The sequence below is a fragment of the Rutilus rutilus genome (genome assembly GCF_951802725.1).
Source record: "Rutilus rutilus genome assembly, chromosome: 15".
Taxonomy (NCBI): domain Eukaryota; kingdom Metazoa; phylum Chordata; class Actinopteri; order Cypriniformes; family Leuciscidae; genus Rutilus; species Rutilus rutilus.
Genome location: NC_140220.1, coordinates 38,283,310 through 38,296,163, shown reverse-complemented (window position 1 = coordinate 38,296,163; position 12,854 = coordinate 38,283,310). Strand labels below are relative to the sequence as shown.

The 12,854-nt window shown below is 46.6% G+C and overlaps 2 protein-coding genes across 2 annotated transcripts in view; one reads left to right on the top strand and one right to left on the bottom strand.

Moving 5' to 3' along the window:
- LOC311304780 (uncharacterized protein) overlaps nucleotides 1-12,854 on the top strand; it is a gene marked incomplete at its 5' end in the record, with an annotated part of 578,336 nt that overhangs the window by 100,072 nt on the left and 465,410 nt on the right. The gene's annotated exons all lie outside the window — the stretch shown is intronic.
- The window catches only part of rpf2 (ribosome production factor 2 homolog), a 12,661-nt gene continuing 4,967 nt past the window's right edge, over nucleotides 5,161-12,854 (bottom strand). Inside the window, exons 4-10 of the mRNA XM_084432201.1 lie at nucleotides 10,394-10,433; nucleotides 10,213-10,294; nucleotides 10,038-10,114; nucleotides 9,838-9,937; nucleotides 7,384-7,486; nucleotides 6,440-6,584; nucleotides 5,161-5,531 (exon numbers count right to left, since the gene is read on the bottom strand). Coding sequence (XP_084288327.1) covers nucleotides 5,352-5,531; nucleotides 6,440-6,584; nucleotides 7,384-7,486; nucleotides 9,838-9,937; nucleotides 10,038-10,114; nucleotides 10,213-10,294; nucleotides 10,394-10,433 — 727 coding nt within the window. The 3' untranslated portion in view covers nucleotides 5,161-5,351. The remainder of the gene's footprint in view (nucleotides 5,532-6,439; nucleotides 6,585-7,383; nucleotides 7,487-9,837; nucleotides 9,938-10,037; nucleotides 10,115-10,212; nucleotides 10,295-10,393; nucleotides 10,434-12,854) is intronic.

The following is a 12,854-nucleotide window of genomic DNA, read 5'->3' as shown; positions in this document are numbered from 1 at the left end:
AATCTTACCAATCACACTTTGTCTAAAGATGAAGAGAACATCCTAAATAAGGGGTTATGATTTGTCCCCATCACAAACACCAATCCTTTCAGACTTAAAGTGGAACTGTTCAAATTCTTCCGTTCTTTAAAACTGAGATACATCTTTGACAAGAATCCGACTACTCCCGTAACGCCAAGAATTTATAATCCTTTCAAAACAAAAAGCACCTTTTGCCCTCCAACATCAAGTGCTCCAATTGACACTTTTGTGAAACTGGTTGAGAGGGATGTTGATAATCTCCTTTGTCATGAAAGATCTGTGTCTAACTGTACCAAAGGCGGATCACAAGCTCTTTCCTCCCTACAGAAAATGAGCAACGTCATCATCAAGCCTGCAGACAAAGGTGGAGGTATTGTTCTAATGCCCAGGAATCATCAAGAAGTACAACGTCAACTTAATAATGATGATTTCTATGTAAAATTGAATGGTGATCCTACCCAGTCTTTTAAGAAGGATATTGATGGATTTCTTAAATCAGCTTTCAATAACCAAACGATTACTGAAACGGAATTAGAGTTTCTAACATGCAATATTGCTGATTACTTACAAAGCACTAAATGGTTTAGCTCCGCAGTGCTTGAGCGAGCTCTTAACGCATTATAGTCCTTCACATCTATTGTGATCTCAAAATTCCGGCCAGTTGATAATACCTAGAATATCAAAACCGACTGCTGGCGGTAGATCCTTCTCCTGTTTAGCACCAAAACTTTGGAACAGTCTTCCTAACATTGTGCTAATATTTAGGGATGTGGTATCGGGCCTAATACTGAGCTCATGTACTCATACTCGTAAAAATGCTCCTATACCAACAACCGATACCAGGCAGCATGTGCACAGACAACAGAGGGATTAATGGGGATAAAATAGAAGGCTGTCTATGTCTAAATAAATGTATCTTATTAGTGGAATATTAAACAAAATATAGTAAGGCCTGTATAGCTGTGGTGAACGAGCTGATAAGAGAAAAACGCGCAGTGGATTGAGCGTGCAATGGCACAGACGCAAACTACAACATCGCAAGTCTCAGAGCAAAAACCAAGGTGCGTTAGATCATCATTAGAGATATGGTCTTTGCCGATGACGCAGCAGTCACCTCTCACACTGAACAAGATCTACAGTGTCTGATGGACAGATTCTCCCAGGCCTGCAAAGACTTCGGTCTAACCATCAGCCTGAAGAAGACCAACGCGCTGGGCCAAGATGTGGGCACACCACCTGTCATCACCATCGACAACTACGAACTTGAAGTGGTCCACCAGTTCACCTACCTTGGTTCCACCATCAGCGACAACCTTTCCTTAGATGCAGAAATGAACAAACACATCGGAAAGGGGCGCAACAACCCTAGGACGACTGACCACTCGCGTCTGGGAGAACCCCAAGCTGACCACTCAAACCAAGATGGTATTGTGTACAAAGCCTGCATAGTCAGCACCCTCCTGTACGGGAGTGAATCCTGGACAAAATATGCCAAGCAAGAGCACAAGCTGAACAGTTACCACATGCGATGTCTCCGCCGCATCCTTGGCATCAGCTGGAACGACATGGCATCAGCTGGAACGATTTACTGGCCTTATTAGATTTCTCTGGCATCTAACTATCCAGTAAGTTAAACAATGACTCAAAAAACCTAGCTGGAAAAGCTAATCATATCACTAAATATGAAATTGTAAAATTACAGATTGACAATAACGTAAGGATAATTAAACTAAGAAAATATATATGGATGTAAAATAATGACAAATGTTTTTGAAACAAAAAAGTTTGTTGAATTGCACTACTTGAAAAAATATGCAGTGCATTAACCCTGCTTGGATTTTAATGGATTGTATTTTTAGGGCTTGCATTGTTATGGGCTGAAATTCAACATGGTTGTATATTTAAGCTGTGAATATTTCAAGTCAAAACATTTCACACACGTTTTCATTTTTAAAAATTCAATAATCCATATTCACCTCTCAGATTTCACTTCTAAAATCTTAATTCTGTTTAAAAATACAAACTATAATATTCGACAGGTAATTTTCTGTCCATTTTATTTCGCTTTACAAATTCGCTTCCACTAATTCAGTGGTTCAAAATCGACAGAAAATTCAACATTTGACATCCGGGAACGAAGGTGTTCCCCAGATGTCATCACCATCATGGCTCCTCCCGCCATCGCCTTGGGCCACCGGTATGGCTGAGCTCTGGTATGGCTGTCGTATCCACATGGCCACCCTTTCCATCTTCTCCACCATGGATGCTTCCTCCTGCTCCTCCCTGGTTATCATCTGTCTGTCTGCCTGGCCCTTATAAACCTCCGCCATCTCTCCATCTGTCAGCACTCTTCTACGGCGCGAGGCCGGGAGAGGCGTTATGTCACGTTCAGTTTAGTTCATAGACCTTCAGTGTGTTTTCATCTGTCACATGTTTCTTTGTTCTGTTTCCCGCCATTCTTTCGTCTCCTTGGTTACCATTATTATTAATTCATGTTGTTTGTATTTCATCTTCTGAGTCTTCAGCCTGTTCCTGATTACACCACAGCGTTACAACTGCAAGCACCACTAGACCACTACATTTTCTTCAGGAAATGTACATGCTAGATATATTGACCATTTCAAGGACGTAAACAACAACAAACGCGCTGGAATGCTACTGCGCATGTCTGGTCCTGAAGCATTTCCGGTGGCGCCATTTAAATCTCAGATCTGTGAAAACAAGTGCGAACCTTTTAAGTCTAGCGAAGAGGCAACAGTTAAAGCATTTCCAAAAACTGAAAATAAACGATGACTGGAATTACCGGACCCTTTAAATAAGACTTTGATGCGTAAACTTTTTACACAGAACATTAAACGTTTGCCTGAATAGTCTGATCACGAGAGATGCGATAAAAGCATATCGCAGTCTGGATGCTTACAATTAATTGCTTAGCGGAAAGGTTGGGAACATTTATTCGTACAATATGGATGACATAATACATTTTAATCATTCAAGATTGTTATGATGAACCAAGGTTTTCAGACAGGTGCGTTAGACTGAGAAACAGGCAAGTCAAACAAAAGCAATACTTTGATCGTGGGACAAGAAAGATACCTGAAGAAAAGTGAGAGCGTGAGAATCAGACAGGATAGCAAATGGCAACCTTGATTAAACACCAGACAGTCGCATCTTCAGAAGGAATAGAAGAGACTTGCTGAAAACAGAAGACAGTGTGTCCTTCCCCTCAAACTGAACCTGTGGAAGACTTACCTGTTGCTTCACCAGATTTAGAGCTGAATTCAGAGCAGGAAAACAACGTGGACAATAATGCCAGTGCAAGTTGTTCATTTTCTGTGAATGCCAAGAGTTCACCAGTGAGAAATACTCAATTTCACTCAGTGGGTAATGAGAGACACCAATCAGAGCGCCTGGTAGGCACCGGGAGTAATACAGTAGGCTATAGTACCAAGTCCTAAGAGTAACTTAAGTTTATTGTTATGTGCAAGCTGTTAAATCTTTTTTTTTTTCCTAGTATATAAAAAAGGGAGATGTCATGTATAATGTGTACATGTTGTAGTGTAACTGTGAACGCTGTGAGGCGCTATTACGCCACCATCGGTATTAGACACGTTTCAGCGTCTGTTAGAACCGCTCCTGCACACACTCGTGCTCTCCTCACGCAGGCCTCGCTCACCGCAGGTCTCACTATTCGCTCACCGTAGGTCGAGTATCACCGCAGGCCTCGCTCACCGTAGGTCGAGTCTCACCGCAGGCCTCGCTCACCGTAGGTCGAGTCTCACCGCAGGCCTCACTCACCGTAGGTCTCGCTCACCGTAGGTCGAGTCTCACCGCAGGCCTCGCTCACCGTAGGTCGAGTCTCACCGCAGGCCTCGCTCACCGTAGGTCTCGCTCACCGTAGGTCGAGTCTCACCGCAGGCCTCACTCACCGTAGGTCTCGCTCACCGTAGGTCGAGTCTCACCGCAGGCCTCGCTCACCGTAGGTCCAGTCTCACCGTAGGTCCAGTCTCACCGTAGGTCCAGTCTCACTGCAGGCCTCACTCACCGCAGGCCTCGCTCACCGTAGGTCGAGTCTCACCGCAGGCCTCGCTCACCGTAGGTCGAGTCTCACCGTAGGTCGAGTCTCACCGCAGGCCTCGCTCACCGTAGGTCGAGTCTCACCGCAGGCCTCGCTCACCGTAGGTCGAGTCTCACCGTAGGTCGAGTCTCACCGTAGGTCGAGTCTCACCGTAGGTCGAGTCTCACCGCAGGCCTCGCTCACCGCAGGCCTCGCTCACCGTAGGTCGAGTCTCACCGCAGGCCTCGCTCACCGTAGGTCGAGTCTCACCGCAGGCCTCGCTCACCGTAGGTCGAGTCTCACCGCAGGCCTCGCTCACCGTAGGTCGAGTCTCACCGCAGGCCTCGCTCACCGTAGGTCGAGTCTCACCGCAGGCCTCGCTCACCGTAGGTCGAGTCTCACCGCAGGCCTCGCTCACCGTAGGTCGAGTCTCACCGCAGGCCTCGCTCACCGTAGGTCGAGTCTCACCGCAGGCCTCGCTCACCGTAGGTCGAGTCTCACCGCAGGCCTCGCTCACCGTAGGTCGAGTCTCACCGCAGGCCTCGCTCACCGTAGGTCGAGTCTCACCGTAGGTCTCGCTCACCGTAGGTCGAGTCTCACCGCAGGCCTCGCTCACCGTAGGTCGAGTCTCACCGTAGGTCTCGCTCACCGTAGGTTGAGTCTCACCGCAGGCCTCGCTCACCGTAGGTCGAGTCTCACCGCAGGCCTCGCTCACCGTAGGTCGAGTCTCACCGTAGGTCTCGCTCACCGTAGGTTGAGTCTCACCGCAGGCCTCGCTCACCGTAGGTCGAGTCTCACCGCAGGCCTCGCTCACCGTAGGTCGAGTCTCACCGTAGGTCTCGCTCACCGTAGGTCGAGTCTCACCGCAGGCCTCGCTCACCGTAGGTCGAGTCTCACCGTAGGTCTCGCTCACCGTAGGTTGAGTCTCACCGCAGGCCTTTTATTAAAAGTGCACACAGCGTTCATCTCTGTCAGCTGGTGCCCTAGCAGGCCTGTCCGTCACACAATACCAGAACCACTATTGTTAACGATGACTGAATTGATGGATTAATTTGTACAAACACACACACACACACACACAATCTGGAAAAATCGGTTTATTGCATCACAACCTCTCCTCTTCCTCAGACTCTTTCATCGTGTGTGTGTGTGTGTGTGTGGTCAGCCGTCAGTCCTGGCAGTCTTTGGGGGGGGACACACACTCTCCGCCAGCTCTCCTCTTCACTTCCTCTTGTTTGTGTGTGTGTGTGTGTGTGTGTGTGTGTGTGTGTGGTCAGTTGTCGGTCTTGACTATCTTCGGGGACACACTCTCCGCCGGCTCTCCTCTCCTCTTCCTCTTCCTCAGACCCTTCATCTTGCGTGTCTGCAGTTTGTCCAGGTTCTGCTTCTGCATGTGTAAGCGGCCAAACCTGGTGCCGAAGGCATCATGGGAAATGTTCTTCTTCTTCTTGGGCTGCAGGTGAAATGAAGAAGCACATGACTATCACATGACTATCACATGACTATCACATGACTATCACATGACTATCACATGACTATCACATGACTATCACATGACTATCATCTGGAGCTCGTACTGTACACAGATCAACACACATATCCCATCAAACCCGTCTCAATGAGTTACATCTCAACTCTTCCGGATTCAGTTTCAATGGGCTAATTACATTATAGTCATCAAAACATGTCTAATTACTGAATCATTAAAATTACACAATTTAACTTTAGATTATTAAAAGTTAAGAAAATTATGAAAGTGATTAAAACTGAAAAATTCCTCATATCTTTCAGCAAGTGCTGCACAACAGAGCTTTACCGGTAAAATCAGGGACGTAATGTGATAATTCCTCAAAAAATAAAGTTTTAATTGTATTATTTTTACTGAGAAGTGCATTCTACCGTACAATAGCAATATCTCTCGCACAGCCCTGCTTACAGATGCGCCTCGGCCATGTGTGTGTGTTCACCAGCTGAACAGATGAGGTGTGTGTTTAATCTGATGATGTGTGTGAGTGTGTGTGTGATTGTGAGAGTGAGAGTGTGTGTGTGTAAGTGAGAGAGTGTGTGAGAGTGTGATTGTGTGTGAGATTGTGATTGTGTGTGAGTGTGTGTGTGAGATTGTGAGTGTGTGTGTGTGAGAGTGTGATTGTGTGAGAGTGTGATTGTGATTGTGTGAGAGTGTGTGTGTGTGTGTGTGATTGTGAGAGTGAGAGTGTGTGTAAGTGAGAGAGTGTGTGAGAGTGTGATTGTGTGTGTGAGTGTGATTGTGAGTATGTGAGTGTGTGTGTGTGAGAGATTGTGAGTGTGTGTGTGTGTGTGTGTGAGAGTGTGATTGTGTGAGAGTGTGTGAGTGTGTCGCACCTTCACTCCTTTGGGTTTTTTGTGGGCGGTTCTGTACAGGTCGTCTGAGGCCATGTGACTCCTCCTCATGATGAAGTCGAAGGACGGGCCCATGTCCTCCAGCTCGACCCGGGGCGTCCGGCAGCCCGACTTCTTCAGCAGCACCCTGTGAAAACACTGCTGTCAGGAGTGTGTGTGTGTGTGTGTGTGTGTGTGTGTGTGTGTGTGTGTGTGTGTGTGTGTGTGTAATAATCCAAGATATTTGAAATGAACAAAGACATTTGCTTTTACTGTTTCAACCTCCTCTTCCCCCAGTGACATTAGTAGCTCCTAAAGACAGAGGTTCTGACAGCGATCGAGGCCTGTGGGCTGACGTGTGTGTGAACTTCAGGGTTGATGAACTTCCACATCTTTAGTGCGGTGGAGGGAGTGTAATTATCTGATTGGTCAGTTTGAACGTCTCACATTTGGGATAAAAGGAGATTGTAACAGTTTCTCTCTCTCTCTCTCTCTCTCTCTCTCTCTCTCTCTCTCTCTCTCTCTCAGGAAACATTTATATGCTGGGTAAGATTAATGGTGTAAGTTATCATCATCTCATACATCTATTTTGTAACTATTTTAAGTGTAACCAGAACCATATTTTGTCATTAAACCTTTTCAATTACAAATAATGTGCTAACTAGTTTTGATTTGGTATTGACTTTGAAGTGCTACATATTGCAATGCAATACCGTCACTCTCTATATCAACGCTCTCCCAGATATTGAGCTGCTGTAACTGTGCTTATTCCCGTCAGTGGTGTGAGTGGCAGTGGGTGGAGCAGACAAGAACTGTGCAGTTTTCTACCATCTTACTGATTTTTTTAGTCATTCGGCAGTCTTGCAGACTGAACCGCTGCAGGAAATACACACTTACATGTGGCTGGTGCGGTCAGGAGTGTGTGTGAGTGTGTGTGAGAGTGTCACCTGTAGCTGCGCATGTAGATCCTGCCCTCCAGCGCTGTGAAGTGAAGCACGTGCTCCAGTCCAGCCAGACGCACCGCAGACACTCGCGGACCGCAGAAGAAATCTGACAGACACACACACACACACACAGAGAGAGAGAGACGAGAGGACGTTACAGCAGACTTCACTCTCCTCAACAACACACCTGAGGAAACACTCAACCAAATCAACACGGCCTGAATCTTGTTATAATCGTGTAAAATGCTGCGATTAAACTTCACCTCGTGTAAGTAAACAGTAACACTTCAGTCAAATTGCTGCGATAAGGACTGCAGTTCAACATGTGGCATATGCTGATTTATCACACACAGCGCTAAAGGAGGACTCACACTTTCAGCTGCTGAAGACACTGAGCTCATGTTAATGTTACACCACATCAATATAATGCCACATATTCAGATGAAAATGCAAACAGAAGTGTTTGTTTTTGATGTCAGTGGATAAAAACAGTGAGCAGAAACACGACTGTGTGCGAGGTCATCATCTGTGAATAATCAGAGTACTGTAAACTGCATGTAAGTGTGAGTGAAGAGGTCATGTCATGAGAACACCTCACTGCGACTCATCCTCGTGATGATGATTAAAAACAACCACATCTAAAGCAGTCCATGTCTCGAGCCTCGCTTCATAACGTCATCTGAGCTGAAGCAGAGTCGCTGCGAGTCAGCTCCGAACCGGCACAACCAGCGCCCCGAACCGCCACAACCAGCGCCCCCGACCCGCACAACCAGCGCCCCGAACCGGCACAACCAGCGCTCCGGCACAACCAGCCCCTCGAACCGGCACAACCAGCGCCCCAAACCGGCACAACCAGCGCCCCGAACCGGCACAACCAGCGCCCCGAACCGGCACAACCAGCGCCCCGAACCGGCACAACCAGCGCCCCGAACCGGCACAACCAGCCCCTCGAACCGGCACAACCAGCGCCCCGAACCGGCACAACCAGCGCCCCGAACCGGCACAACCAGCGCTCCGGCACAACCAGCGCCCCGAACCGGCACAACCAGCGCCCCGAACCGGCACAACCAGCGCCCCGAACCGGCACAACCAGCGCCCCGAACCGGCACAACCAGCGCCCCGAACCGGCACAACCAGCGCCCCGAACCGGCACAACCAGCCCCTCGAACCGGCACAACCAGCGCCCCGAACCGGCACAACCAGCGCCCCGAACCGGCACAACCAGCGCCCCGAACCGGCACAACCAGCCCCCCGAACCGGCACAACCAGCGCTCCGGCACAACCAGCGCTCCGGCACAACCAGCGCTCCGGCACAACCAGCGCTCCGGCACAACCAGCGCTCCGGCACAACCAGTGGAACTGACGGGAACATTAGGAACATTACCAGAAACTAAATCAAATTTGATCGTTCTGAACAGAAACGCTTATTTGAAAGGGCCATTAACCGGTTAATAACGTTATTTTATTGTTCTGTTCAATATTTTAATTTGGCAGTAAACCAATCACGGATTAAAATAGTACAGACTGTTCAATGATGAATAGCCTATAATCCAACGTGAGTGAAAGCGCTCAGCTGTCGATCATCATAGGCAATGCGCTGGCGTTTTCCCAGGATATATACATAACTGTCTAAAGGCCGACATTTCAGTGATAATGAAGAGCAGGTGATGTGCAGCTGTGTGTGTTGAGTCTGTAGACTGCCCTAAGCTGGTCATCTTATCTTACACACAGGAGTCTCTCTGTGAACACTGGGCGATTTCTGAGGAATCTGTGTGTTTTACTGGACAGTGCATTAAAGCCGGACACACACGCGAGTCAAGCTGTGAAGTCCAGTTTCCATCCGCTACACACCCTGGTAAAAACAGTCCTTTCTCTCTTAATCTTCTGAAAGAGTATCCATGCTTTCTCACCTCCAGGCTTGACTATTGCATCTCTCTCTCTCTCTCTGGGCATTAGTCCATGTTCTTCAAAGCTCCTCCAGATGGGTCGACACGCGTCTGCCAGAGTCTAGCGGGAGCTCGAGATCTACGGCCTCTGCATTAGTTCGCCACACAATGACTTTAAAGTGCTTTTATTGGTTTTTGAATCTCTGCATGGTTGAGCCCTGATCCCTCTCTGAGCTGTGGACCATCAACCAGAGGCTCTCAGTGGCCCTGAAAAGTTCACGGAAAGGAAACGCCCTCCTGCTTGTTTTTAAGCCCTGGTCTGAATACTGCCTTCTGATTGGCTGATAAAACTGTTTAGTGCACAGGAAGTTGATTATCGTGATGATGTGCATGAGCCATGAGTCCTCCACAAGAGTGATTAGAGACAAAACCTGAAGTCCTGCTCAAACATCTGCTGAACACAGATAACACAGAGTGTGTGTGTGTGTGTGTGTGTGTGTGTGTGTGTGTGTGTGTGTGTGTGTGTGTGTGTGTGTGTGTGTGTGTGTGTGTGTGTGTGTGTGTGTCGCACCTGTCAGGACGCTCCTCAGGCGCTGGTGCTCTCGGTCCGTGTCGAACAGCTCTCCGGCGAACACCAGCAGGGGTTTAGTTCCCACGGGACACGTGTCCTTCTGCACACACAGCTCACGTTACACTCCCAACTCACACACACACACACACACACACACACACACACACACTCCCATCTCACACACACACACTGCTGCTCACCTTCAGGGCCTTCAGAGACACACACTGCTCGACACCCAGCTCAAACATGTCCAGCACGTGGAAGTCGAACATGCGTCCTGTGGAGGACACCAGCACACATTAACACACACACACACACACACACGTGGAAGTCGAACATGTGTCCAGTGGAGGACACCAGCACACACACACGCACCGAATATGAGGTTGTTGGGTCTCTTCTTGTTGTGTGAGCCGAACAGAAACAGGGAACAGTCTGACTTCTTAGAGAAGAACTCCTGAAGTAAGCAAACACAGCACGGTTACACACACAGGGTTCGACACACACACACACACACACACACACACACACACACAAGTGTGAAGCATGATCTCACCAGAGCCGTGGAGTCCTCGAAGGGCCGGACCATATTCTTCCTGTCAGGACAACAACACACACATCATCATCTGTGACACACATCATAAACCTGTAGTAGGAGACTCAACATTACAGTGTGTTTGAGCTTATATGAGTGTAGACCTGTAGTAGGAGACTCAACATTACAGTGTGTTTGAGCTTATATGAGTGTAGACCTGTAGTAGGAGACTCAACATTACAGTGTGTTTGAGCTTATATGAGTGTAGACCTGTAGTAGGAGACTCAACATTAGAGTGTGTTTGAGCTTATATGAGTGTAGACCTGTAGTAGGAGACTCAACATTACAGTGTGTTTGAGCTTATATGAGTGTAAACCTGTAGTAGGAGACTCAACATTACAGTGTGTTTGAGCTTATATGAGTGTAGACCTGTAGTAGGAGACTCAACATTACAGTGTGTTTGAGCTTATATGAGTGTAGACCTGTAGTAGGAGACTCAACATTACAGTGTGTTTGAGCTTATATGAGTGTAAACCTGTAGTAGGAGACTCAACATTACAGTGTGTTTGAGCTTATATGAGTGTAGACCTGTAGTAGGAGACTCAACATTACAGTGTGTTTGAGCTTATATGAGTGTAAACCTGTAGTAGGAGACTCAACATTACAGTGTGTTTGAGCTTATATGAGTGTAGACCTGTAGTAGGAGACTCAACATTACAGTGTGTTTGAGCTTATATGAGTGTAAACCTGTAGTAGGAGACTCAACATTACAGTGTGTTTGAGCTTATATGAGTGTAGACCTGTAGTAGGAGACTCAACATTACAGTGTGTTTGAGCTTATATGAGTGTAGACCTGTAGTAGGAGACTCAACATTACAGTGTGTTTGAGCTTATATGAGTGTAGACCTGTAGTAGGAGACTCAACATTACAGTGTGTTTGAGCTTATATGAGTGTAGACCTGTAGTAGGAGACTCAACATTAGTGTGTTTGAGCTTATATGAGTGTAAACCTGTAGTAGGAGACTCAACATTACAGAGTGTTTGAGCTTATGAGTGTAGACCTGTAGTAGGAGACTCAACATTACAGTGTGTTTGAGCTTATATGAGTGTAGACCTGTAGTAGGAGACTCAACATTACAGAGTGTTTGAGCTTATATGAGTGTAGACCTGTAGTAGGAGACTCAACATTACAGTGTGTTTGAGCTTATATGAGTGTAAACCTGTAGTAGGAGACTCAACATTACAGTGTGTTTGAGCTTATATGAGTGTAAACCTGTAGTAGGAGACTCAACATTACAGTGTGTTTGAGCTTATATGAGTGTAGACCTGTAGTAGGAGACTCAACATTACAGTGTGTTTGAGCTTATATGAGTGTAGACCTGTAGTAGGAGACTCAACATTACAGTGTGTTTGAGCTTATATGAGTGTAGACCTGTAGTAGGAGACTCAACATTACAGTGTGTTTGAGCTTATATGAGTGTAAACCTGTAGTAGGAGACTCAACATTACAGTGTGTTTGAGCTTATATGAGTGTAAACCTGTAGTAGGAGACTCAACATTACAGTGTGTTTGAGCTTATATGAGTGTAGACCTGTAGTAGGAGACTCAACATTACAGTGTGTTTGAGCTTATATGAGTGTAGACCTGTAGTAGGAGACTCAACATTACAGTGTGTTTGAGCTTATATGAGTGTAGACCTGTAGTAGGAGACTCAACATTACAGTGTGTTTAAGCTTATATGAGTGTAAACCTGTAGTAGGAGACTCAACATTACAGTGTGTTTGAGCTTATATGAGTGTAGACCTGTAGTAGGAGACTCAACATTACAGTGTGTTTGAGCTTATATGAGTGTAGACCTGTAGTAGGAGACTCAACATTACAGTGTGTTTGAGCTTATATGAGTGTAAACCTGTAGTAGGAGACTCAACATTACAGTGTGTTTGAGCTTATATGAGTGTAAACCTGTAGTAGGAGACTCAACATTACAGTATGTTTGAGCTTATATGAGTGTAAACCTGTAGTAGGAGACTCAACATTACAGTGTGTTTGAGCTTATATGAGTGTAGACCTGTAGTAGGAGACTCAACATTACAGAGTGTTTGAGCTTATATGAGTGTAAACCTGTAGTAGGAGACTCAACATTACAGTGGCCCTCATTTATCATTCTTGCGTAGAAACGGGCGTATATGTTGGCGTAAGATTATGCTTACACTCTTCTCACCGCCTGATTTATGAAGCTGTGCGTACCTTTGAAATCCAGGTGTACGCAATACCTGCGCTTGATAAATGCCGCGGCTGAAAACGAGCGTCATTAGAATAACACGCCCCTATATATTCAAGTGTCCGCTCCCCCCACGCCCTCATTTTACGCCATGGACACACGGAAGACGGCAAAGAAGAGAAACTTCTTTGAGAAAGAGAAAGCGAAACCAGGGAAGTGGAAAGAAACAAAATTGATTTCTAGATTTTTATTATTAATGAC